General features: G+C 37.4%; 1 protein-coding gene across 1 annotated transcript in view; it reads right to left on the bottom strand.

Annotated features, from left to right (window-relative positions):
- Nucleotides 1-27,528, bottom strand: part of PKHD1L1 (PKHD1 like 1) — a gene marked incomplete at both ends in the record, with an annotated part of 150,274 nt that overhangs the window by 55,369 nt on the left and 67,377 nt on the right. Inside the window, 17 exons of the mRNA XM_079722158.1 lie at nucleotides 377-1,406; nucleotides 3,426-3,562; nucleotides 4,669-4,910; nucleotides 8,692-8,821; nucleotides 9,841-9,970; nucleotides 10,467-10,546; nucleotides 12,063-12,219; nucleotides 12,960-13,116; nucleotides 14,068-14,238; nucleotides 15,658-15,811; nucleotides 16,516-16,764; nucleotides 20,458-21,442; nucleotides 22,522-22,748; nucleotides 23,292-23,462; nucleotides 24,245-24,433; nucleotides 25,365-25,469; nucleotides 25,889-26,031. Of these exons, the coding sequence (XP_079578284.1) occupies nucleotides 377-1,406; nucleotides 3,426-3,562; nucleotides 4,669-4,910; nucleotides 8,692-8,821; nucleotides 9,841-9,970; nucleotides 10,467-10,546; nucleotides 12,063-12,219; nucleotides 12,960-13,116; nucleotides 14,068-14,238; nucleotides 15,658-15,811; nucleotides 16,516-16,764; nucleotides 20,458-21,442; nucleotides 22,522-22,748; nucleotides 23,292-23,462; nucleotides 24,245-24,433; nucleotides 25,365-25,469; nucleotides 25,889-26,031 (4,457 nt within the window). The remainder of the gene's footprint in view (nucleotides 1-376; nucleotides 1,407-3,425; nucleotides 3,563-4,668; nucleotides 4,911-8,691; nucleotides 8,822-9,840; nucleotides 9,971-10,466; nucleotides 10,547-12,062; nucleotides 12,220-12,959; nucleotides 13,117-14,067; nucleotides 14,239-15,657; nucleotides 15,812-16,515; nucleotides 16,765-20,457; nucleotides 21,443-22,521; nucleotides 22,749-23,291; nucleotides 23,463-24,244; nucleotides 24,434-25,364; nucleotides 25,470-25,888; nucleotides 26,032-27,528) is intronic.

Below are 27,528 nucleotides of genomic sequence, written 5' to 3'. Positions count from 1 at the left end.
GTAGTCATGTAAGCAGTTTCCTCTGCGTAATTAACTGAGTACAAAATGGAGGCATTCTCAAATGAAATGGCTTCCTTCTGTGATCAATATTCCATAAGTATTGTTCAAAATTTGCTGTTAATTCAAAACCAAAGTGCAAATGCAGGAGAAAAGGGACATATTTGGAGGCTGCATCTGACAGTTTGAGACTTTGCTAGAAAAGGATATCTCATCTATGCCTAGTGTTGACCTATATCCTTAAGTCATTAGGAAAGTTTGGCACCAGTTAAGATCTGTGATTCATCTGAGTCTGCTTTGACAATTCAACTCTCTGTGTTAACACAAACAAAAAATATATTTCCAAAGTATTTTATCAGAAATTAAAACATCACATTACCTGTAAGTGAACCATCAACATCAATCAGTACCACTTCATGTTCCCATCGAAAGCCAGCCTTGTTTGTTGTGTGAGAATACTGGATGTCAATGAATTTTGCACTCCAGCCTCCACATCTTTCATTACAAACGCCAGTGATGGACGTCACTCCCAAAGCTGCACAGCTGGGACGGTCAAAGTTCATGAAGTGTACGGAAGATACAGTCAACCCTTCACTAAATGGGAGAACCAGGCCTTTCATTGTGCAAAATACAGACCCCATTCCCAGTTCATCAACATGACCAACTATTTTGGCATTTTTAATCACTGCTCCAATGGTTTCACCCCATCCTCCAACATAAGGAGCCAGGATCCTCTTCGTTTCAATTCCAGCCTCATAATTATTGACCATCACGAAGTTATGAAACTGAAGTGCACCTCCATTGACCCATTCAGCTCCTTTTTGACAATTCCAAGTAGTGAGTGAATTAAATCTTGCAGGCTCTGGCACTGTAGAAGTACAAGATCCTGTCTGCATGGGGAAATATTCTTCAAATATCCACAATCCAAACCAACCTTGAGAATGAACAGTGTTATTAAAGAATTCTCCAAGAGGAACTCTTTTTTGGCAGATGTTTCGGTCATAGGATGGCCCATCAGGGTGGTTGTTCATTCGGTACCAAAAGCCAAAGTGAGTGCCACCAGCAGCTGCATTGTGTCGTATGGTGTTGTTTGGATTGGTTACCCAGAATGCAGCTGGAGTCACGTCGTCATTCAGAAGACTAGTACTTTGCTGTACAAATACTGCCAAGTTATATTGCAGGATATTGCCATGTTCAATACCATCTTCTATAAAAAATGCTCCCCCCCTGATATCATATATAATATTCCTCTCAACCAGAAGGTGATGTGTGTTATGGATAGTAACAGCTCTGTTATAGGTCTGGTGAATTGCACAGCCTCTTACATAAGATTTAAACTGTAAATCTCCAAGCAGGTGCCAATGTATTGGATATCGCCCCAACCGGAATGCCTGGCCAGCATGGAATATCTGTCAAGCCCAGAAATCACAGCTATTTAGTGATACACACAGACTCAGAGTTTGCCTGGCTTATACTTTCTTGTTTCAAAATAATATCCACTTTTACATTAATTATTATTAATGCATTTATAACTCCCATATTATTCCTGTTTATCATTTAAAAATGTTATCTGACCCTCAACCCACCCTGTTTTATTCAATCTATAACAGCCCATACTTGTTATCAAATGAATGAATGAAAAAAAACCATCTTCAACTCTTCTGCTTTTTCACCTTGCTGTTATGAAACTTTTGTGTTCAGCAAAATACCTAGTAAAAGACTTCCTTTACTCCTTCACTTTGATTATTTTTTAATAATAAGAAACATTTCTTGAATGTTTACCATGTGCCAGATATTCTGTTAAATGTCATATATGCATGGTCACAGTCTTTACCACAATCTTAGGAAGTAGCCACTTATCATAAGCTTCATTTTACAGATGAAGAAAGTGAAATTTAGAGTATCTTGTTCATGGTCACAAAGTTTCATTTAAACTCACTGGTCTAATTATAGAGTTGGTGCTCTTATTAACCACTCTGCTATATTTTCAATAGGTCTACGATCTAATAAGCTAATACAGAAGATGCCTCTGTGTGTGTGTGTGTGTGTGTGCGTGTGTGTGTGTGTGTAATATGATCTCATAAGGTTTGGAAATAAATGGTAGGGCATCTATTTATTTTCATTCTTCATCTAAAAATAAAAATTAACTATTAATAATATTTACTATACAGATCGACACTGGCAACCTCACTCACTCCATATCCAGATGTTACATGTGTGTAACATAACCTAGGAGAAGGTTTTCTTTTTACAGTGTGCAGTCATTGACTCTGCCACCCTCACTGCAGTTGAGTGAGGTGTTCCAAATTTAATGGATTTATGGATTTTACTATCCTTCCTTCCCACCCTTCCTCCGTTCCTTCCTTTTACTGAATATTTGATAGAAATGTGCTAAACCCAGATTATATAGGCTGAATATGAATAAGATACAGAGGAGCTCCTGATCTCTTGGACATAACTTGCATATTTATTCTTTTATTTATATATTTGTTCAATTAATAGTCAATTGAGAATCTGCTATAGGCTAAGTACTGTTCCAGCTACAGAGGAATCAGCAGAAAACCAGAGGGACAAAAATATCTGAACTAACTGAGTTTATGTTCTAGAGGAAGAGATAAAAAACAAATTAAAAATATATCAGGAGTTATGAGTTAATAAAGAAAAACAGGTGTTTGGGCAGCTATTTCAAATAAAAGTGGTGAGGAACAGCTTCTCTGAAGAGATAACATTTGAGAACAGACCTGACTGAAATGAGTGTGAACCATTTAAGTACCTGGTGGAGGAGCATTCCAAGCAGAATGGAGAGCAAGTGCAAAGAACCTGAGACAGGAGTGTGCCTGACATGAGCAAGGGACACAGGGAGGTCTATGTGGCTGGCATGGCAGGCGCCAAGGGTAGATCACACAAGATAGAGGCCAGCAGGGGGTCAGATCACGTGGATCCTTTGGAAAAGGCTTGGACTTTTTGTTTTAGGTGTAATAGGAAGCCATTGAAGAGCTCTGAACAGTGTGTAGCAAGATCTGATTCACATTTTAAAAATTGTACTTTGGCTGTGGTGTGGAGACTTCATTGCAGAAAGGGTGAAAGCAGGAAGACCAGTTAGGAGAAAAGCACAGTAGACCAGGTGAGAGGTGATGGTGGCTTGGGTTAGGGACCAGGTGGAAAAGGTAGAAAAACAGTACATTCAGGATACAATATTTTGTGGGCAGAGTGGATAGACCTTGTTAATGAATTTGATGTGGGGTGTGATAAAAACAGAGGAACAAAAATTTGGCATGATTATGTGAGTGAATAATTGGATGTATTAAAATCATCTGTTTATGTCTCCTCTACCAGATTATAAGTAGCATCTGGCAAAAAGCAGGTGCTCAATTCACATTCATTGTATGGAAAACTTTGGACAAAGCGCGAACAATAACGCCTCTTACCTCTACGTATTCTATTCTTCCAGCTACCATGTTAGCACCGGGTATCGGAGCATGAAACATAATGCATCCACCAAACTGGTCACTTCCTATTTCTTCTCCAAACCTTCCTTGGACACATGTCTGTGTAGCAAATTCACCTTTAAAAATATTTTTTAAGATATCATAAAGAAACACCGTGTCAAAATCCTCTAATTATATAAAGACTGTTTCTCATACCTAATTATATCTTTTTATTCACATACAATTTTAATCTCACCCTGGATCATAATTATTTGCGTCCACATTATCTCCTCCTCTGCATAGTAAGGAAGGTAAGTGCCTTGTCTTGTTCACCTTTGCAACCCCTAAAGTACTCAGGTATTTTGTTTTATGATCGCTGAATTTATTTTCCCCAAGATTTGGGATTAACATAGCTAATACGATCTTACACTGGTACAAGATTAGAACATGCATTATCTCACTTAATTCTTAAAACTATAGTAGGTTGGCAGAACAGGAAGTATTTTTATTTTAAACAGGATGAAACTAGGTTTCACAATGGACATTGTGAGACCACGCAGATGAAATGGAATCAGAACGCAGGTCTTTTGACATTGATCAGTAAGGTTTTATGCTTCCCATCAAAGAAAAGGCTGTATCTAAGCTGTATCAGCTATTATTCAAGTACTTATGGGATTGTAATGGTAGTAGTGATTACATAAAATATTTAAAAGAGACTTGTGAAATGCACTGTGCTTCTTAACTACACACATACATTTATATGGTTATACACAGTTTTATAAATACATATATATATATATATATATATATATATATATATATATATATGAGAACTGTGGTAAGTTAATTATAGCCATGGAACCAGTTCCAACTATTGACACCTGAGAAGAAGGGACACATGTCACTTCAGGACCAAAGTAACAAACTGCTGGTGCTTAACTCTCCAGCCTTCTCATCTCCTGTCTCAGAGATCATGGAAACCCATGTTGAGATAAAGTCTCCATCAGCCTAGACCCTGGAAAATAACAATGAGCAGAGCCCCCCTGTTTACCCATATTGGACACGTGTAGCATCAATGAGAAATAAACCTTTATCATTTTTAATCACTAAAATTTGGGGCTTATTTATTGCTAGAGCATAACCAAGTCCATTAGTTCTCAACAGGGGCTGATTTTGTACACAGGGAATATTTTTGCAGTGTCTGTAAACATTTTAGGCGACACACTAAGGCTGCTAAAGCTACCTGTGTCAAATCCATCAGGGCATGCTGGAATTTTGTTATTCCACTCCACATTGTCAGATCCTCTTATTAAAATATTTCTTGTAAGAATTCCAATTTCTGCCCTTGCTTCAAACAGAGTTCCATCAGGGAGGGTGACAGTGATTCCTAAGTGTGTGTAATTCAGCGGATTAGTTAGCGTTATGTTCCTGCCACCAGCAGATACAGATGCAATGGTCCTTTTTTCATTCTCTTGTTGGCTGTGTCTGTAAAAATTTGAACCAAAAACTCTCAAAATTAATATAAATTAACATAACAGTGTTTTGCTGTATTTGTTTTATGCTATTCTGAACAGTCATCTGTAAAACAGGAAAACTTTTTATGTCATACAATATTCTGAAGAGGAATTCCAAGACGGTATTTTACTGTTTCTTAGAGTAGCTGAATAAATTTTTCAGATGCATTTCAATTAAATAAATTTTTTCCAAGTGCTATACTTGTTCACAGAACTGGACTAATTCTATAAAGTATTCAAAAGAACTATTCATTTATAACTTTGAGGATCACACTCAGTGGTTCTCAACCAGGGATGCTTTCATCCCTCCAGGGGACATTTGGTAATGCCTGGACACATTTTTGGTTGTCGCAACTTGTTGGGGGTGCTATGTTGCTACTAGAAGGTAGTGGCCGAGGATGTACCCAAACATTCTATGATACACAATAAAGAATTATCTGGTCCAAAATGTCAATAGTGCTGAGACTGAGAAACCCTTACAGAGGGAATCCATTGGAGGTTCCTGAGCAGGGAAAAGAAACGACTGAGGTGAGCTCAGGAGTTCTCATTTCTACCCATTCCTTCAATACATACCAAGTTCCAGCAAAAGGACTGGCCAAATCTATAATATACACATTCATGTACTGAGTCCTTCCAACAAAGACTTATTGAGTGTCCATCCTGTTTTCTAGGCACAGAGCTAAGTACTGGGGATACCAAGCAGAAAGTGCCCCTGACTTCAGATAGACATGTGTTTCTATGGCTGATTGTGTATTATCTACTAAAGCGTGATTGGTGCTGTTGACAGAGGTGCCCTTAGAGGAGATACCTCTGTATCTTCCTGACATTCCTTTTTGATTCCTTTCTCCCTTGGCAAAACTTTTTCCTCCTTTAACTACCAGTTTAAATAACAATGTCGCATGTGAAACACGTTGAAAGGCACCTCTCTCACCTTTCCCAACTCTTCTTCTGGATTCCCAGTAAGCTCTGCGTGATGCCCCATCAGCACTCACAGTCACCACACTGCAGTCCTACCACCCATTTACTTCTCTGTCCTTCCCATACCTGTCTGCTCCTCTAGGTAAGACACCCGGTAAATCATTCTGTATGCTGAGCACTTGGTCCAGTACGTGTCACAATTCAATCACAGTTTTTCACTGACTGAATAAATCAATGCAGAATGAATTCCTGAGGTAAGAAGGTAGAGGAATGGAGCCCAAATAGGAAGATGATGGAATATTCCAGGGTGAGGGGCTGAGAGTCTAAATTAAACTGAGTGCATGGAAAGCTGGTGGAAGAGGCATTTCAAGGGAAGGACCAAAAGAACCTGGTGATGTGCAGGAAGCGAAGAATGATGATAGTCAGAAGGTCACTGGGAAAGTTTTTATGAGGATCAAATTAGACTGTAGGATTTAAAGGGAGAACATGGATAGTGAGAATGAAATGGAAGAAATGGGCATAATAGTTAAGCAGTTCAATAATCTACAGAGAGAAAGTGAGAGAGAGAGAGAGAGAAGCTAGAAGAGACAGGAGACCAAAGTTTTTTTTTTTTTTTTCCAAGATGGTGGGTGGATGGGGAAACCCATAATTCCAAAAGACCCAGGGAAGGAATTATAGGGGGAGAGGATGGGGGGAGGTGAAGATTAAGGATGCTTGAGATAGGGTGTATCAATAGTACAGGATCCCTCAGGTGATTTGGACTGGCCTCTCCTGAATTCTCTTGAATTCAGATGAACAGAGGTTTCTTTAGAAAAGAAGGTTCCAGGGACTTCCCTCATGGTGCAGTGGTTTAGAATCTGCCTGCCAATGCAGGGGACATGGGTTCAATCCCTGGTCCAGGAAGATCCCACGTGGTGTGGAGCAACTAAGCCCATGCACCTCAACTACTGAGCCTGAGCTCTAGAGCCCACGAGCCGCAACTACTGAGCCCACGTGCCACAACTACTGAAGCCTGCGTGCCTAGAGCCTGTGCTCCACAACAAGAGAAGGCACCGCAATGAGAAGCCTGTGCACCGCAATGAAGAGTAGCCCCCCTCGCTGCAAACAGAGAAAGCCCGCACGCAACAACAAAGACCCAATGCAGCCAAAAAAACAAAAACAAAACAAAAAAAACAAAAGAAGCTTCTAAAAAGCATTTTTATATGTTATATGCACCTAAATGCACCTTTTCTTCCTTTGTAATAATATCTAAAACTTATCTAGCACTAACTTTGAGTCAAGTTCTGCTCTGTTTTACACATATTAACACACTTAGTCCTTACAGTAATTCTGAGATACATACTAACAGCATTCCAATTTTAGAGAAGCACAGAGAGGTGAAATAACATGACCTCAGGCCTAGTAAGTGGTATTGCCGGGGGTTGGACCCAGGCAGACTGACTTTAGAAGTAGTATTCTTTTTTTTTTTTTTTTTTTGCGGTACGCGGGCCTCTCACTGCTGTGGCCTCTCCCGTTGAGGAGCACAGGCTCCGGATGCACAGGCTCAGTAGCCATGGCTCACGGGCCCAGCCGCTCTGTGGCATGTGGGATCTTCCCGGACCGGGGCACGAACCCGTGTCCCCTGCATCGGCAGGAGGACTCTCAACCACTGCACCACCAGGGAAACCCCTAGAAGTAGTATTCTTAACCACCTGCGTTACAAACTCTGAAACAGGATTTATGAATTAAATAGTGAACAATGATTTAGATTTGGTGGGAAACTCCTTAATTCTTGTTTCATAAAATGAAATATCCCTAAACTAAATTCTAAACTTACTCTTTTATTTCATCCAGAAAAGCTATAAATGAGGACTTTCTATTTGTAAGCCCTGTCATTTTGCTGCTTTTTAATTTTGCCATTATGCAATTCCAAGGGCAGAGAAAAAAAGGGCACTTATAAAGCTAAGTATATATTTAACTCTTCCTAACGTCTGCAAGTCTATTTTTAACTTGGGAAATGACAAACCCAAAATGCCACCTTGAATTCTAATTCTATACTGAGTCACGACCTTAACATAATTTAGCTATTTCTTGTCATAAATTACTATTTGTTCCCTGATCAGCATCAACTATATCCAATTTTGCTATTACTTATCATTTGAACAAAGCAAAAATAAGGCTCCTCTTGCTTCCTCTCCCCACCAGTATTCTTGGTGTAGCTGTATTAGTTTTGTTCTTTTAATTTCTTATTTGCTAAAATATATAATTAAACAAATTAAGGGTCATAAGCAGCCTCGATTGTAAAATGTCACACATGTAAAAGGTCACGTTAATCATCACTCATACTATAATTTCCTCCCTTTTATTCAATCATTACTAACAATTTTGCTCCATGGGAGCTACTGCCAAGACTGTAAGATAAGAAAGAGTTCACTAGCTTCTTTCAAATGTATCATTTGGTGGCCCCAAACAAAGAAGCTCATTTACATTTTTGCATGCATTGATGTACTTAGCTAAAGCTCTCACTCAGAGGTTTTCAACTGACTATTAATAGCAGAATGCTTTTGTCAAATGAAATCTTACATGGGAACCTAACCATGAAAATGACTAAAATCTTTTATTAGTACATATTTATACTTTTTCTCATGGTAAATTCAGTCAATGGAAACTCAACACACTGGGGGTCAACCCAATGTTAATATTTGTCAAATACATATTTGGCTGTTCATGCTTCTTTATTCTAGGTTTCAAATTTAAATTAAATAGTTGTGGACCTTCTGAATCATCCCTTGTTTACATAGTTTTTAAAAATCCCTATTCTAAATCAAAATTAGCATGTTCAGAAGACATCATACCTGTGTCCTGTGCTTGCAATTACAATCTCATCTCCTGGTTTCCACGTTACTGCTTCGTGTAAAATCAAAGTCCTTTCCCCTGCCTTTGCAGTATGAGCCAAACGAGTCCAAATCACAGGAACAGGCAGACCTGGAGCCAACATACAAACCGAGAATTTCCTTAGATGTGTTTTCTTGGATATTAAGAGTTTCATGCATTTTAATCTTTTCCTGGATTGAATCAATTTTGAGAAAGCTCATTTTACCTTAGCATCTTATACCTTTCTCAAAAAAGAAACATTTAGAGTGCTTGCTTTATAAAAGTAATAATCAGGTTTGTAATAACATGTATAGGTCTATAAGTTTTTTAAAAATCCTTCTGCAATGACATATCCCATTTATGATAATCTTCTTTATATGAACTCAATATAAATTGTGTGATACTACTGATAAAATGGGCAGAGGCCTATTATCTTTGTCATTGTTGATAGGAATTGCTTAAATTGATAATCTGGAGACAAGTGAAATGTATAAATTTCTGAAAACTCTATTAGTGTATATATTTAGCATAATGTAGGACATTTATGATCGTAATAGGGTATCATGCTTATATATTCTAAACTTATAAAAGAGGTAGATTATTGCAATATAGAAGACTTCATATAAAAAGGATTCACACCATGCTTCCTTTAAATAATGCTACATTGATACCTCAAACATGATCATAATCATTTTTATTTGCTGATAATTTTCCACAGTATATATAGTTATAGAACAGTGCAAATATAAATTTATAGTTATATTTTAGAAAGAGCCCATTTTAAAATACAAATATAAGAAGTTATAATTTATGCTTCTAGACTTAATGCCTTTTTGTTTAGATAGATGAATAAAGAAACAATCAGTATGAACTGTTTCAAGTGCTAAATTAGGCAAAGGATGTGATGGACGGGCTTCCTAGGAGTGACCTTGGTTGTGAGTCTTGGTGGTCTGTAGGAGTTGACCTAACCTGGATAAAGGAGGGAAGAGATAAAGAGGGGTAAAGAGGGAACACGTAAAGACAGGAGAAGTTTGGCAAGGTTTCATTTAAAGAGAGTTATCAGGAGGATTATCTCTGGCTTCCTGGCTAGTCTCTCCTGGACCAGTTCCTTGAATCCTTTCGGCCCGTACCATGCAGATCCAGGATTCCCTCCCGCACAGCCAGTGTCTTGGCGCCATATACCGGGAGTTCAGGAGATCGCAGGTGCCCATGCAAGGTAATGACCGCCTTGTGTTGAAATGCGGAGGCTTCCGTCCCAATCTGCAAGGGATTTCACAAGCATCATTCAGAAAGTAAAACTCATTATCCACAACTCTAATCATTCAAAAGGAAATTCTTTTCTTTTCTTCCCTCTCTTTTGAGAATCAACTGTTCCATTCTCAGTATCTTTCCTCCAAAAGATAAACCTTACATTTTCCAGTCAGCCAAATATACTATGCCAGACCTTTGGAAAGTATACTGATTGACTTTAGCCACATCTCAGAGCTAATTTTTTTTTCTGCTCTATTTAAAATTCTGCTGTATGAAAATATGCTTTATCTTCCCATTAAAAGCACAAAAATATTCTAGGGAACTTTTAAAATCCAGAAAAAAGATTTTATGCTAAGAACAGAGACCTACACAAAGATAAACTAGTGAGAGTTTAGCATAATTAACTGTCCATTTTACACATAATATATATATATTTTTTACACATAATATTTTAAAAAGAAATAGAGAGGTTAGCAATGAATACAGATCAAGTTCTCTCGTATACCTGAAGAACGCCTCCATCTGTAATTAGAATATTTTCTGCCTGAAGTTCAATGTCAGCTTCATCAAATATTAGAGTTCCACCTAAAAACCATACAATTTTGAAATATATCACAAGAAATAGTCTTATTAAAAGCTATTTATTAAATTATACACTAAAATTTAATTTCTTATTCCTATCTGCTGTCACTATGCATGTCACTTTACTTCAGCTCTTTGGCAACATGAAGTATAAAAACTTCAGACAAGACCCAGGGAGCTGCTAGAAAATCAAACCCCAGAGCAGATTATTACAAGGGCTTCCCTGGTGGCGCAGTGGTTGAGAGTCCACCTGCCGATGCAGGGGACACGGGTTCGTGCCCCGGTCCGGGAAGATCCCACATGACGCGGAGTGGCTGGGCCCGTGAGCCATGGCCGCTGAGCCTGCGCGTCCGGAGCCTGTGCTCCGCAACGGGAGAGGCCACAACAGTGAGAGGACCACATATCGCAAAAAAAAAAACAAACTTCAAACAAGACCCAGGGAGCTGCTAGAAAATCAAACCCCAGGGCAGATTATTCCCCCTTGATCATTTGTTATTTTAAATGCTATTAAATAGTGCAGCTACATGAATTCTAGTTCTACAAACACAGGATCTCAAAATATAAATTAAGAACAAAAAATTAAAATAAAAGTAAAACACTTTTTATACACTATTGTAATGCCAACAATAGGTCTGAACTTTTATCCACTAATTTGCACTAGCAACAGCTATAGCCTGATTAGCATTATTAAAGAATGTGCTGAGATACCTTTTTTAAGAGACTGATGTAAATTTGTGGACAGTGAAACTTTACCTGTCCAAAGGTTCAATAGTTAATAACTTCAAATAACTGAAACACTGCTGTTGTCCCAGAAGTTAAAAAAAACAAAATGCAAAGCCCTATGAACAGCTAAAACCATTATGGCAAAGTTTATATACTAAAGCCTCAAGTGTTTTACTCTCTCCAATTATTGTTTCTTTTACACACAATTGTCACAGTTCTGGTTATTTAGCTTGCTGTATTAAAAATAGGATATTAAGAAGCAGAGAGAACTTCGGGTAACAGTTGAAAGCAGGTTCACAGGCAAAGGTTAAATCACAACCTGGCATCCAAGAGGAGTCAGGGGGGTCATTTAGTATAGAATTTAACAAATCTCTATGATTTTTATAACCTCTAGGACCCACTATACTAGTGTTTTTATAAATGGGAAATACCTTTTTATTGTTGTAATCCACTCCATGTGCACTGGCATACACACACACACACACACACACACACACAGTTATTGAACCAAAAGTTTCATGAAACACTTGACTTTAAAAGACGCTTACCCATATAAAAGATGCAGTACACTCAGATATTTTCTATTCTATTTCATTAAAAGATTCTGGTTGCAATGCAATAAAAAATTTCATAACCACAAATGGATTATAATACTCAATTTAAAGAACTCAGTACTACACTCTGTATTCAAGACATGATACAACTATGGATGTTCATAATCATGAATTCTGATTAAATTAACTTCACAGAACCATTCCACAGGCAGAGTCTAATAAACAGATTTTCAGAAATTTACCCTGAATAAGCAACATTTTCAGGATAGGGGTATTTTGATCCAGCAAAATTGTCTGTCCCTTTGTAATAACAACTAGTGAGCCTTCCTCTGGGGGCGATGATCCCCCCCACGAGAAGTTGGAGGACCAAGCATCAACATATAGGAAGTCAGCGTTATCCTGTAATAGAAATGAGAGACTTTTAAATTTAGAGATTTTATCACAATTCTTCATTTAATTCCTCAAAATGAAGAAATCTAAAACAATGAACATTTTCATTAAGTATAACCTACTTTAAATATGTTAGAGCTGCCTGTTGATTAATTTCACAATAATAAAAAACTAAAAAAGCTTTTACCAATTACCCTGCAATCCAGAATAATTCGAAATCTGAAATAATAAAATTTTAGTAACAAGCAAAAAAAAATAACCTACTTTAAATTTATTATAGTCACATCTTAGTTATTTTTTGGAGACATTAACAAAGTAAAAAGTCCATTAATGGGACTTCTCTGGTGGTGCAGTGGTTAAGGATCCGCCTGCCAATGCAGGGGACAGGGGTTCAATCTCTGAACCAGGAAGATCCCACAAGGCGTGGAGCAACTGAACCCGTGCACTACAACTACTGAGCCTGAGCTCTACAGCCCGCGAGCCACAACTACTGAGCCCACGTGCCACAACTACTGAAGCCTGCGTGCCTAGAGCCTGTGCTCCACAACAAGAGAAGCCACCACAATGAGAAGCCCGCGTGCCACAAAGAAGAGCAGCCCCCGCTTGCCACAACTAGAGAAAGCCCACGCACAGCAACAAAGACCCAACACAGCCAGAAAAAACCCCAACAACTCCGTTACCAATTACTTCACCTCCCATTAGGCTAGTTTTTCTATTGCTGAGACTACTCTATCCAACAGCACTGTTACCAGTTTGGCCATGCCGATGCTTCTGATGTTGACATGCACTGGAGCCCACCCTGAAGGAGTGTGGGCATTTGTCATGCAGATGATATATGTCTTGTTGGAATACTCAACATCACATTTGGCTTCAGCTATGGTAACAAGAACATCCTGTATATTTTCACTGTAAAGTAAAAAAAAGAAAACAAAACATTGACGTTTTTCTCAAATTTCTAGGTCACATTGTCAAACCCTATTATTCATATGCATTATTGTAAAAATAATGATCTTACCTATGAGCTATCAAAGTGCAGACTGACACTTTTTTTCAGTAGTAAAACTTCAAAATATTTGTTGAGAAAAAAGTAAACAAAGAGATTAAGAGATCAGGAAATAAAACTACAAACTAGCAAGTATTGCAGTGCTGGAGAAAAACTGCTTGGGTTCAAATTATTGAGAAATTCTTCATTGGTCTCCAAGCAGGCACTTATGTAAGACACTTCCAGCAATTATCTTGCCTATGTGACATTTTTTGTCACATTCACAGACTTTGGAATTTAATCTCCATGTAAAAATGCAAGTCCAAGGTAGTTACAGGTACTTGAGGAATTAACATTGCCCGCTATGATTTAAATGATCTGGGGTTTTGAAGTCAAACTTCTGTACTTGAAGGATGATGATAGGGCAGTACATAAAATTGGAGCCAAAATAATGAATATGTTTATGAAGAAGGAACCTAAACAGTTACAGTGAAATGGATGAAGAGATGTTTCATTGAGCCAATGAAACAGATGATGGTTGGAGATGAGATTCTGGGGGAAGCATAACAGGAAGGTGATTTATACTTGTGATGTTACTTACTAAGATCTGGGGAAAGTTATTTAGCCTCTCTAATTTTAGTCTTCTAGCCATAAAATGGTATTAAACAATACCTAAGAAGGTAAGGCAGGAAGTTTCTATGGGGTAGAAAGGTTCCTGACACAGAGTATGTAGTCAGTAAATGTAGTGTGGCTTTTGAGCAGGTGGGTAGACTTTACATGACTATGTTCAAACACTGTCCTGGCGCACGAGAAAGCAGGCCTAACGGCTGGAGTCCGGAAAGATGCACTGATGTATATGCATGTGAAGACAGTACCTGAAGCCTGATCCCAGGACTGTAAGTCTGGTGCCCCCTGCTGTACTGCCTCTCCTGGGAGCTATTTCAGTGATGAGTGGAGTCATTGACATGTTGTATATAAAAGGAGTCGTGGACTGAGATGAATTCTTCCCATTGACCACACTCACTTCACAGTCTCGCTTGGGTCCCCTGCCTATGATAAGAGGAATCAAACTGAGTTCGATTCTGCCATCAGGCCCTTATTCATGTCCAAAACCCCCAAATATTTTTAATAACATCTTCCTTTTCCCAAAGGCACTTTCACAGGCTCTATGTGAAGTAATAAAGATCTCTAGCAATAGTCAAACACATCACAAAATTCACGCACATTATCAACAGGGGAAAAACCCTTAGACCCTCCCTCAGAGCCTCTTATTATAGACAATTCTACAAACCTGCCTGTTTTGTTTTCCAGTGCTAGAGGATTCAACACTGCAGATTAGAGAGGAAGGAAGGAAGAACCGCTAATAGCAAGCATGCTGACAGCTGAAAGCTAGGTAACAGACAGAAAAGCTACAAAAACTCAATACAGAAACGCTGAAAAAAGAAGCGGAGCTATTGTTAAGGTAAACAAACCTTGACAAACCTTTATAGCATTACTGCTTTAAAAAAAATCAGAATACAAACTCTGATGTTGAAATGATAAGTAAGCCCAGTCACAAAAATGTTACATTTTCTTCAGTATTCTTTAAGAAGTCAGAAGAAGCAAAAATGTTTAGAAAAGCTTCATCAAATTTTGTTAATGTTTTAAAAAATGTTTGTACATAAACCATATCCTTTATTCATCTATATTATTCTCTTTAGTTTTTCTTAAATTTTGTTAGATAATTAAAATCTGTTGTGTACTTAAAATACCAGATACTTGAACTACACAGTAACCCACTGAACTAGGGTTAATATTGTCTCCATTCAATAGATGGACAAACTGAAACAGAGAGGAGTTAAGTTACTTAGCTGAGGTGACAGTTAGTGGCAAAACAAATTCAGGGGCTCCTTAGAGCCCAGGCTTTTAACCACTAAGTAAAAATAAATAAGAGTAATAATAATAGCAAATCACATATCATGTTTCAGATACCATTCTATCCACTTCACATACATTAACTTATCAAGCCTCACAATAAGTAGGCGAATGTGATCATTTTCATTTTACAGAAGAGGAAACTAAGACACAGAAAGCTTGAATAACTTGCCCAAAGACACAGCTTGCATTTGAATCTTGGCAACGAATTACCGGAGTTCACCCTCATAACCATTATACTATCCCCACTTTAAGGAAAAGTTAATACTCCAATAGGGACTAAAAACATGTTCTCCATTTGGCATGCTCTTTATGTGATAAGCTGAAAAACTGAAATTTACTAAAAACAATTCAGTCTAACCCAAATGTCATGAATCTTGGAAAATATTATAAGCCTAGAAAACAATTCTGAAGAAATTGCTTAAAATCAGGAAATTCATAAAGGTGATTCAATTGCCCCAAATGAACACAAAAAATTGAAAAAAGAAATTCAGACTGATCTCTATAAAATTAAACAGTTCTCAAAGACTTCCATTCTTTTTTCTGACTACTTACCATTATTAGGTGGAATTTCACATAATAATGTTGTGTAATTAGATTTCAGTCTGTCGACTGCACATTTGGAGCCACACACTAATACAACTGAATTCTGTGGATTAAACCCAGTGCCTGTCACAGTCATGGTTTGACCACCACCGAAGCTCCCTAGTGAAGACGTATAAAAGGGAAAGACAAAGTTAATGAAAAGAAAACCTCCTCTGTACATATATTTAACTTCATTTTAACACCTGAAATGGAAGCAAGTTTCATTAAATGAAAAGATTCGTAGAACTGAAATTATTTATATTATATTATATTAGTGCAACAGAATCTCTTTTGATTGTAGTTTTTTAAAACCTTCACTGAGTAAATGTCACATCTGGTCATTTATTTAAACTACGTCTAGGAACTAAAATTTTATTTAAAAGAAATGTCACAAAGAATTTGAGTAGTCAAAACACAAATGTAAAGTTACCATTTTAGTTAAAAGCACATTGGTTATGCTTAAGGTTTTTCACCACTAAAATAATTTTCAAACAGAAAAAAAATACTTATTTAGATAGACATAATTATAGGCCAGTGATATCTAAACATGATTTAAAAACAATTTCCAAATATAACCTGGACATTTTCAATAGTATTAAATTTTAAATAAATTATATAGCACAAGAGAAATACAGGCATTAAACAAATATTTTGAAATGATTGATACCCTTGCATGCTTATTAATTTGATGCATAAACAAAAATATTTTAGTGTGTTATAGGAACTACACATTTTAGCAGGGTTTGAAGAATATGTTTCTTTCTAAATAAGTGTTTACTGAAACAATATAAAATATTTCTAGGTTCTGGTACATTCATGCCTACCTTGGCTTGGATGAATATTGTGAATAGTAAGTGGGTACTCAAATACGACTGTGGACACAGCAGAGCCTTTTGTCTTATGATGCATCATAACAGGAAAAGTGCCACCAGCATGATCTCCAGCAATGCATTGCAAGACAGTATCATTGACCATGGTCACATTACACTGAATGTTATTTATCGTCACTGAAATTTCCAAGATATCAATACCAAAATTTGACCCATTGATCTGAATTTCAGTCCCTGGAGGACCTTAAAAACAAAAAGCAAACCATATAAATACAAATATATATCTAAATTCCAATACTTGCACATGCATTTAAAGATATACCCATTTACTTACATAAACAAAATAATATCCAGTATTTTAAAACTAATATAAAGTCCAACAGTACATGTCATGTCATATACATTTTGGCTATAATTTCATTGCAGTCTATGGTATCTTGATTACAAGATATTTATCTCAATGTTCATTATTTTCCAGCACATCTGTCCATTCTACAGATGAAAGTTGTAAGTTACTAATAATTCAGGCTAATGGAAAAGAGAGATCTAGAATGTCTGAGGAATGAATGAATGCCTGAGCAGTGGGTGGTGGGTTAGAGCATATTTAGGGATGAGGTTTACTTTTTAAAACTTTTGGTACTTTCCTGATATTTGCAACTCTTCTGATGAATGGACTATTTTTCTTAATTCAAATATTTTCAATATATATGACTTGATAAACAAATTATGTTATATAAATAATTAGGTATAAGATAGTAAATACAGAAACAAGGAATTAATTGAAAGACTTATAGATGAATGCTGATGTTAATGCCTTGAATAAATGTACATAGAATAAAGTATTTCAATCCTTCTGTTCCCTTCCTTCCTTCTTTTGACAAAAAGCACTGAGGGCATTACACACATGGAATTTTTCACAGGGCATCCAAATGCAGACCTATGCAGACCTATGCAGACCTATGTACCTAAATAATAAGTGAATAGTTATGAATCAACATAACTTGTTACAAATGCAGAGTCACCACGTAGTAGTTTGTTTTTAATTCAAGTAGTAACAGTAAAAATAACCACATAATTGACCATAGTAAGTTGCTATTTTAAAGACCATAGATATTAATGAGATCTTTCATGTTAGGAATAGTTTTAAGATACAAGATTTAAAAATGTTTTCAAGTCTTAAGTTTTTAATCTTCTCTGGTATTTTCACCTTTCATATGGAAGTGTTCTAAGTGTGATGTATACCTTGCCTCTTCAGTAAATAAAATATTGGGTTGGCCAAAAGGTTCGTTCGTTTTTTTCCATAAGATGGCTCTAGTAGCACTTAGTTGTCTTTAACTTCATTTGAAACAATTTTGTTAGACTGTATGTGACAGCTGTCATATCAGCGTGCATTTAAAAAAAGACTTCAAAATTGGTGAATTTTTGTGTAGCCATTTTAATATTGAATATGGAAGAAAAAAGCAACATTTTTGGCATATTATGCTTTATTATTTCAAGAAAGGTAAAAATGCCAACTGAAACGCAAAAAAAAGATTTGTGCACTGCATGGAGAAGGTGCTGTGACTGATAAAACATGTCAAAAGTGGTTTGCGACGTTTTGTGTTGGAGATTTCTCGCTGGACTATGCTCCACGGTGGGGGAGACCAGTTGAAGTTGATAGCGATCAAATTGAGACACTAATTGAGATCAACATTATACCATCCAGGAGACAGCCGACATACTCAAAATATCCAAATCAAGTGTTGAAAATCATTTGCACCAGCTTGGTTATGTTCATTGCTTTGATGTTTGGGTTCCACTTAAGCGAAGAAAACCTTTTTGACCATATTTGCGCATGCAGTTGTCTACTGAAACGTCACAAAAATGTTCTGTTTTTAAAACAAATTGTGATGGGCAATGAAAAGTGGATACTGTATAATAATGTGAAACAGAAGAGATCGTGGGGCAAGTGAAACGAACCAACACCAACCACACCAAAGGCCGGTCTTCATCCAAAGAAGGTGATGTGTATATGGTTGGAATGGAAGGGAGTCCTCTATTATGAGCTCCTTCTGGAAAACCAAACGATTAATTCCAACAAGTACTGCTCCCAATTAGCCCAAGTGAAAGCAGCACTCAATGTAAAGCGTCCAGAGTTAGTCAACAGAAAACACATAATTTTCCATCAGGATAACGCAAGGCCGAATGTTTCTTTGATGACCAGGCAAAAACTTAAAGCTTGGCTGGGAAGTTCTGATTCATCTGCCGTATTCACTAGACATTGCACCTTTGGATTTCCATTTATTTCTATCTTTACAAAATTCTCTTAATGGAAAAAATTTCAATTCCCTGAAAGACTGTAAAAGGCACCTGGACCAGTTCTTTGCTCAAAAAGATAAAAAGTTTTGGGAAGATGGAATTACGAGTTGCCTGAAAAATGGCAAAAGTAGTTGGAACAAAAGGGTGACTACGTTGTTCAATAAAGTTCTTGGTGAAAATGAAAAATGTGCTTTTTATTTTTACTTAAAAACTGAAGGCACTTTTTGGCCAACCCAATAGCTCAGTTCTCACTTGTCTACAAGTCTCATCTATCTTCAGGTACATTGTTTTGAAAGATACATTCAAAGAGAGATGAGACATAAATCGTTCATGGAAATAAGGAACATATGCCAATATCTAGCTCTTCATTTGTAATGATTACAAATATATGGGAGGAAGTATGCCATTGCTACTGTTAATATTTGCTTTTTAAAATTCTAAATGAGAAAACTTGATGCCTAAAAGAAAATTTCAATAGCAAGCTTCTTGAAGGCACAGAATATATCTTACCCAAACCTGATACATTTCCTGGCACTGTAAATTAACAAAGACTTTTTTTAAAAGGCCAATATTTAATAAGTTCTTTATTAAAGGAAACTTTTAAGTTGCATTATATGAATGAGATTTTTTAACCTTATGAGGAAGGTATCTGCATGTGTAAGGAGGCTGATATTTTAAGAAACTCGTCCAAAGTTTCACCACTGGAAAGTAGAAGAACCAAGGTGTGAATCCAGGTATTAAGGCCATGTTCTCCTCCATTAGACTATAGCTGCGTCTTCAGAAATCATTACGTAGATGATAAGCATTTCAATAGCTTGAAGATGATCAGAAACAGCATAACATAATGACAAAGGATCAGGAAGACATCTCAATCTATTCTTAGCTCAGAAGAACAAGTCATACTAAATAATTAAGTAAATCCTATTTTATAATATTTTTTTCCACCTGAATGGGCCAATTACTCCCTTAAAAAGAATTCTGGGGCTTCCCTGGTGGCACAGTGGTTGAGAGTCTGCCTGCCGATGCAGGGGACACGGGTTCGTGCCCCGGTCCGGGAAGATCCCACATGCTGCAGAGCGGCTGGGCCCAGGAGCCATGGCCGCTGAGCCTGCGCGTCCGGAGCCTGTGCTCCGCAACGGGAGAGGCCACAACAGTGAGAGGCCTGCGTACTGCAAAAAAAAAAAAAAAAAAAAAAAAAAAGAATTCTGTTGTGTTAATAATCAATTGTAGTTTCCTGGAAACAAGATACCTAAAAAATTCTCAATGTTAATAAGATGAACTACTTATGAATTTTAACAGGTATTTCCTGTCATATTAACATTAATGACATAAATTAATGACCAATTTTAGTCTACAGGTATCCATCTATTTCTTCCTCATTTTGAAATTTAGATGAAGTTAATGGAGATTTTGTTTTAAAACAGAAATGGGAATTTGGCCAAAAATTTTATCCCAAGAATGTGCAAAAAATAATCTCACAATAGAGACTACACAGAACTCAAATCCCATGTATTGATTAAGAGGGTTTGTCTAAAAACATCTCCTAAAAATTATTTGTAAACATTATTCCAATTCTATGCTAGTAAATATTACTGATCATATTATACCAAGACACCAAAAAAGCAGGTATTGGCGTACCTGTACTTGGGATAACTCCTCTGAGAAGTGGAGTATCTTCCAAGGCATACGTAAATGACAGAGGTGGATAAGCGACTGCATTCACAGAGATCTTTACACTGACCCTTCCAGCTGTCCCTGCTGGGGTACGGCAGTAGACTTCACTGGAATTGACAGAAATAATTTGGCAAGGTTCATCCCCAACAGTGACTGTGGTGTTGCCTGGATAGAAGCCATTTCCAGTGATCATCAAAGTAGTGCCACCACCAATGCTTCCAGAAGTTGGTGTGACAGATGCTACTGGGGGGCTGCTGACAGTAAGGTTTCCCAGAGCTAAGCCTTTCGTTCCCACCACAACACTAAGAGAATAAATTCCAGCCGGAAGAGGAGTCACAAGAACAGTGATGTTATTTTCATTAACATCGATTGCTCTAAACTGTTGGTTTCCAATGAAAACAGAAATGTCCTCCAAGATAGTGCCAAAGCCTTCTCCTTCAATAAGAACTTCTACAGGTCCTTTGATGGTGCTTGGGGAGATTCTTGTTACAAAAGCAGTGATGCTTTCTAAGTATGAAAAGCTGCAGTTCCCTTGACACAGGGCAGGCACTCCGTGGATCAGAATATTTACCTTCACAAGCTGCTGGGGAGCAGGAGATGTTTCACATTCAATGGCTGTATAATTCACTGACAGAACTTCACATGGAAAATGACCCATAAGGACTTGTACATCAGCAGAAGAAACTGCAAATCCAGAGCCTTTTATGGTCACTTTTGTCATTCCTGTAGTTGACCCTGCATTTGGTAATACCACGTCGATGTTCGGCAAAAGTACAAATCGCCTATCAAATTCACTGGACAGTGTGTTGATAGCAGTGCCCAGATTGTAGACAGTTACTGTGACAATTTCCCTGATGCCAACATCCATTGAGTTTTGAGGGTCAATATGACACACAATGGAATCATTACTACTTTCTTCTACAACACAGGGATAGCTACCAATTGTAACCTGAAAATAAAATGAACATGAAAAACAAGACAATACATTACTCTAGTGTGAACTTAAATTTTGTATTAGCAACAACTAAATTTAAAAAATTGGGGACTTCCCTCGTGGCGCAGTGGTTAAGAATCTGCCTGCCAATGCAAGGGACATGGGTTCGAGCCCTGGTCCAGGAAGGTCCCACATGCCGCGGAGCCACTAAGCCCGCGTGCCACAACTACTGAGCCTGAGCTCTAGAGCCCTCGAGCCACAACTACTGAAGCCCGCACGCCTAGAGCCCATGCTCCACAACAAGGGAGGCCACCGCAATGAGAAGCCCGTGCACCACAACGAAGAGTAGCCCCTGCTCTCCGCAACTAGAGAAAGCCCGTGCACAGCAACAAAGACCCAATGCAGCCAAAAAATCAATCAATCAATCAATTTTTAAAAATTGATCATGTGCAAACTTTTTTTTCATGAAATTAATTTGGGGGCTGATTAAGGCATATCTTGGATTAATCTTAAACTAAATTATGATCATACACAAATGTTCATAGTTACATTATTGATAATAGCCAAAAAGGTGAAAACAACCTAAATGTCCATGAACTAACGACTGGATAAATAAAATGTATACACTATGCAGTGGAATATTATTCAGTCATAAAAAGAAATGAAGTACTGCTACATGGTACATCATGGATGAACCTTGAAAACATTATGCTTAGTGAATACAGCTAGTCACAAATGACCACATATTGTATGATTCTATTTATAAGAATATTCACAATAGGCAAATCCACAGAGACAGAAAAATTAGTGGTTGTTTAGGGCCAGGAAGTACGGAGGGGTTGGGGGTAATATCTAAGGACTGTGGGGTTCCTTTTGGGGGTAAAGAAAATGTTCTAAAATTGACTGTGGTGATGGATGCATAAGTCTACGAACATACCAAAAGCTTCTGAATTGTGCACATTAAATGGGTGAGTTGTATGGTGTGTGAATTATATCACAATTAAGCTGTCATAAATTAAACTATGAGGTTATGGATGAAACATCTTCCTTTTATTGTGTATACAGAAGTAAAAAGGAGATCTTTATATTCTTACCTTATTAGCACATGTGCGATTACTGAAGCCACGTCCAGTAATTGTTATCAATTCATTTAGTGTTCCAATGGATGGACTAATGTTGCTTATAGATGGTGAAAAACAACTTGAAAGCTCAAAGAGCAACCTATCTGAATGTGCAAACCCGGTACTGTTCAGGCCACACAGGGGTTCTGTTGCTAGGCAGCCTGTCACAGAGCTTCCCAAGCGCAAATTCACAGGTCCTCCTTTAGACAAAAGAATTGCCTGTAAGTCACGGATAAAATTCTAAAACAAGAATTGTTTTCAGACTGCATTACTCTAATTTTGATGATGGTGGTTTATATTCTGGTAAGTCTTTTTTTCCCAAATGACAAGAGGAGACCCAGGCAGTACAAAGTTAAAAGAAAGACCTGGACAAAGATGATACAGTAAAGAGTGAATATGAAATTAATTTATTTTTCAATTTGTCTAAGGCCAGACCCTATAGGGAAAATAAAACAACATCATCTCACATTTTAATATATTTTCAGGCACTTAAAGAGTATCAGAACTTTTCACATTAACATCTCATTTGAGGCACATAAGGATTCTGGGAGACTGACAGGACAACATTAACATGATCCCCTTATTTTATAGAATAAATTCTAGCCTCAGAGCAGTCCCAACTTATTCAGGGTCATGCGGCTAGTGAGAGAGAGTTAGCCCCAGTCATCTGCCTCCTACTCCAGAAAGGGTGCATGTACCCTAGGTCACCGAAGTGACAGGGTTTCTACCTTTAACCTTCTTACCCTGAGCATATGTGGCTTCAGTGCCACCCACAAACAGGTGCAGGGGAATGTGCCTGGTTTCAGCTGGTAAAACTTGAATGACTCCTTGGAGAAAAATGGAGTGGGCCTCATCAACATACCCGCTGCTATAATAATGGATTCCAGGTGAAGTAAATTGGTAAGAAAATGAACCTACCATAAAATGAGATGGTACATAATAAATACAAGCAATTAATGCATCTTTGAAAAGAAACTTGAAATAATCATTCAAACGTGCATGCAGATGACAGGTTTCTTATTTTTCATGCATGTGATATTTCAACAGGAAGTAGTAAGGAAATGACTATAAAACAACTACAAAATGTCTATAAAAGAGCTGTCCTGTATAATGAAATTACATTCTAGCAAGGCAAGATCCAGCATTAATTTTTCTAGAGAAACCATGTTAAATCTGGCATAATTCACAGAATCTTAAAGAAAAACTCAACATGCAATGAAAAACAGTTTGTGTTCATGAGTAAAAAGTTCAAACTGCTACATGTGTAGAACAAAACAGGCAGTCTAAAAGGCACACTGTACGCTAAGCTGTCCTAGAAGAAAGACTGATTTTAAAGCTGATTCCAATCAACAGAAGTTCATACTTGCTATCAGATTGGTATGATTAAAACACGTACTTCAATTTTCTTTGTATTTTGCTTGTTTCAATATATTTTTCTGGTTGATTATTGCAGAATGAATAGAGATATTTCTGATATCAGAACTCATCTCTGATGTATAAAATACCTTGCTGACATTCATTTAGAATATTTTATAAATTTGTAATATTTTTACTATAGCAATAAAATGCCAGCTAAATCATTTTGTGTATTTGTATATATTATTTATGCAAAAGTATTTTAAATCTAAACAAATTTCTTTTTATTATATCTGGGAAAAAGAAGCATGATGCAAAATGCAATGAAGCAGAAACATACCTGATGCAGATTTTTCTCTTCTATTGGTAAATCCTTTGCCATCATAAATTACACTTCCAGGACTGGAGACAGAGAAAACTCTATATCCTATTCCCCTGAGATATGGATGTGCTTGCCAATGCCATGTCACTGTGTCTCCCACAGACACATTTAAGACTGATGGTGACCAGGCATAACCTAATCCGTGTACTGGGAGCAAGAATTGAGTTGTATTTTTAAAGAAAAAAGGAAAAGGAGTAAAAATTCTTAATAATTATCTTTGAAAATATTGCCCTTTTATACAGCCACGAGTGAAAAAACGTTTTAATTAACATTGTAAAACTTTTACATGTCTACTTTAAACACATAATAAAAATAAACAGAAATAATGGAAAGTAACATAATGAGAAGCTAAGGAAAAGATAAACCACACAACTCCAAAACTGATGACCGAGAGGCAATTTGAAAAAAATCAGAGTCAATAAACAAGTTGTTCAGAAATGTCACATGGAATATTTTTAAAAGCTCTGATCAATTCTTTTTTTTTTTTTTTTTTTGCGGTACGCGGGCCTCTCACTGTTGTGGCCTCTCCCATTGTGGAGCACAGGCTCCGGACACGCAGGCCCAGCGCCCATGGCTCACGGGCCCAGCCGCTCCACGGCATGTGGGATCTTCCCGGACCGGGGCACGAACCCGTGTCCCCTGCATCGGCAGGTGGACTCTCAACCACTGCTCCACCAGGGAAGCCCTCTGATCAACTCTTTAAACACAAAAATTTTCTCAGGCATTGAGGCACGCAAAAATCTGTATAATTTCTATCTGAATATTTATTTAGAAACCCATAATGGAAAACAAACTATAGTAATTCAGGGGGTTCTATACTGCAGTAAAACCAAGTGGCAATTCCTGAACTTGGAAACCTTAAGCCTAGCCTTCTAGACTCAAGTCTACTGCTTGCTGATTCATTCTATATGTGGCCCCCTATGTCAAGTGGATAAATTCTAGACAAACTATTAACAACTTATACAAAGAAATAACAATAATTATTCTCTGAATACTTTGAAGTATTATAAGTAAAAATCAAATTAATTCCAAGGTAACATGTCTCCATTATTTACAGCAGATAAATGTTGTCTGATACCTGAATCTTCCCCACTGTTGGTAATCCTGAATACTTTCCCTGTTGAATGAACAATACATTTTATGACATTTTCTGATGATGCTGTCACATTGCAAGGGAAGGACCCTAGAAAGAAAAAAGATGGGGGAAAAAACATTTTCTCAAATAGTTTTTGTGAAATACAGAGACGAAGTATAATTAGTAAATAGTCAAGGCCCTACAAAAGCTCCCCATTACATAGTAGGATCTTTGGTACTTTTTTCTGATAGTAATCATGTTTGAGTACTGACTAGTTTTAGAACAGAGACCTCTCCTTTTTTAAAGTGTTCTATACACATTAAATATTTGGTAATTATTTATTGAAATCAGAAGCTGTTATTTAGTTTATTTTTACCGCCTAGCCAAATACACTTAACCTTTTACATGCTAATAGAAGAACAAAGCTTCCATGACTGAGAGTATTTGTGTAATAACACAGCACCTACAGCACATGATTTAAGATGAGAAAAATGATAACAGCCCTCTTGTGAGGATGAAACTCTTACCCAAAAGCACAGTGTTCTCAGCTAGTATTGTGCTGAATCCCAAACCCATTATAGTGATTTCAGTTCCACCATATAAGGAGCCCTTCTGTGGAAACATGTTGGTCACTTGCAAAATATACTGTATAGAAGCATTTAATTTGTCTCTGTAAAAGAAAAATTAAGAGGTATTTCAATGAGCATTCCATGGGGTCATGTTGTTAAACTCTTCTTAGGACCTGATTCATTTAAGAGGAAGTACTTGAATATTTAATAAAACATTACTTTCTCAAACTAGATAATCTGATAATTATCATAACCTCAATTTGGTTGGATCATATACATATATAACAGTTGTTTCCCTAAATATGAAAATAACATTTCTGAAAATCCCATGGCAGGAGAATTTGAGATGGAAGAACTTAAAATACTATGGGAAAAATATGGTTATGAGAACTGAGGTCACAAGAAATACATGAAATCCTTTAAAATATTTTATCTAGTTATTAGAATAAAACATAAAGGCATAAAAAAACCAACCCCCCCCAAAAACCCATAGAGGCAGCATTATCTATAAAAAAGAATAGTAATGAAACTCCATACATTTAATATAAGTAAAGTTTTGTGCAATTAATTTGAATTTATCATTCTATATTTGTTGAAAACTTGTCATGATCTCCCTTCCCACTATTTCAATGAGAGGGTTTTAAATTTATTTTGCTTCATTACAATGTATCTGCTAGGAGGCCATCAAAATGTGCAGTGCTTTTCTGACCTGACATATAGAGTTGACTTCCACATCCCAGCTCCCACCATAACTCAAATGAGTCTTTTTTTTTTTTTTTTTTTTGCTGTACACAGGCCTCTCACTGTCGTGGCCTCTCCCGTTGTGGAGCACAGGCTCCGGACGCACAGGCTCAGCGGCCATGGCTCACGGGCCCAGCTGCTCCGTGGCATGTGGGATCCTCCCAGACCGGGGCACGAACCCGCGCCCCCTGCATCAGCAGGCGGACTCCCAACCACTGCGCCACCAGGGAAGCCCTCAAATGAGTCTTTGTGTTAATTTTTATCTAACTTCCTCATCATAACCGAATTGGTAGTTTCTGAACCACCACCCAAGTACCCAGTTTTGTATGCTGTCAATTCTGCCCATTATATCATCAAGCCAAAGCACAAGCCAACAGCTCTTCTAGAACCATGTGAGCTCTGCCCTGTGAATCTAAGAGGGGATGTAGTGCTGAGGTTTATGTTTACTGTTGCTCTTCTTTCTTCACCTCCCACAAGACTCTTCTACAATGATCTTTCCTTCTACTCTGACATCAGTTTTACTTGCCTTTTTTTAAATCCCTAAATTCCAGTTTTCTCTTTTTCTAAGTACTCTGAACCAGTAACCTCCTTATGCCAGAACTAAAATTTTACCAGTTGACAAGCAGCTTCAGGGAAGAAAATACTAAACACCTATTTAAAGGAAAGTTAGAGCTGGAGGAGGATTCTCTCCACCCTCTCCTTCACCTGGCAGCTCCCACCCGTATCTTGGCTTACTTGTCACCTTCTCAGAGAACTCTTTCCAGTCCCCAGTCCCTCAGGAAAAATTAGCTCTATTATATGTTCTTGTAGCACCTGGGACCTCTTATCCATAGCCTTTTTCTCATTTATAATCCACT

Source organism: Hyperoodon ampullatus (genome assembly GCF_949752795.1).
Source record: "Hyperoodon ampullatus genome assembly, chromosome: 17".
In the NCBI taxonomy this organism is placed as follows: domain Eukaryota; kingdom Metazoa; phylum Chordata; class Mammalia; order Artiodactyla; family Ziphiidae; genus Hyperoodon; species Hyperoodon ampullatus.
This window is presented reverse-complemented; position numbering and strand designations above follow the sequence as displayed.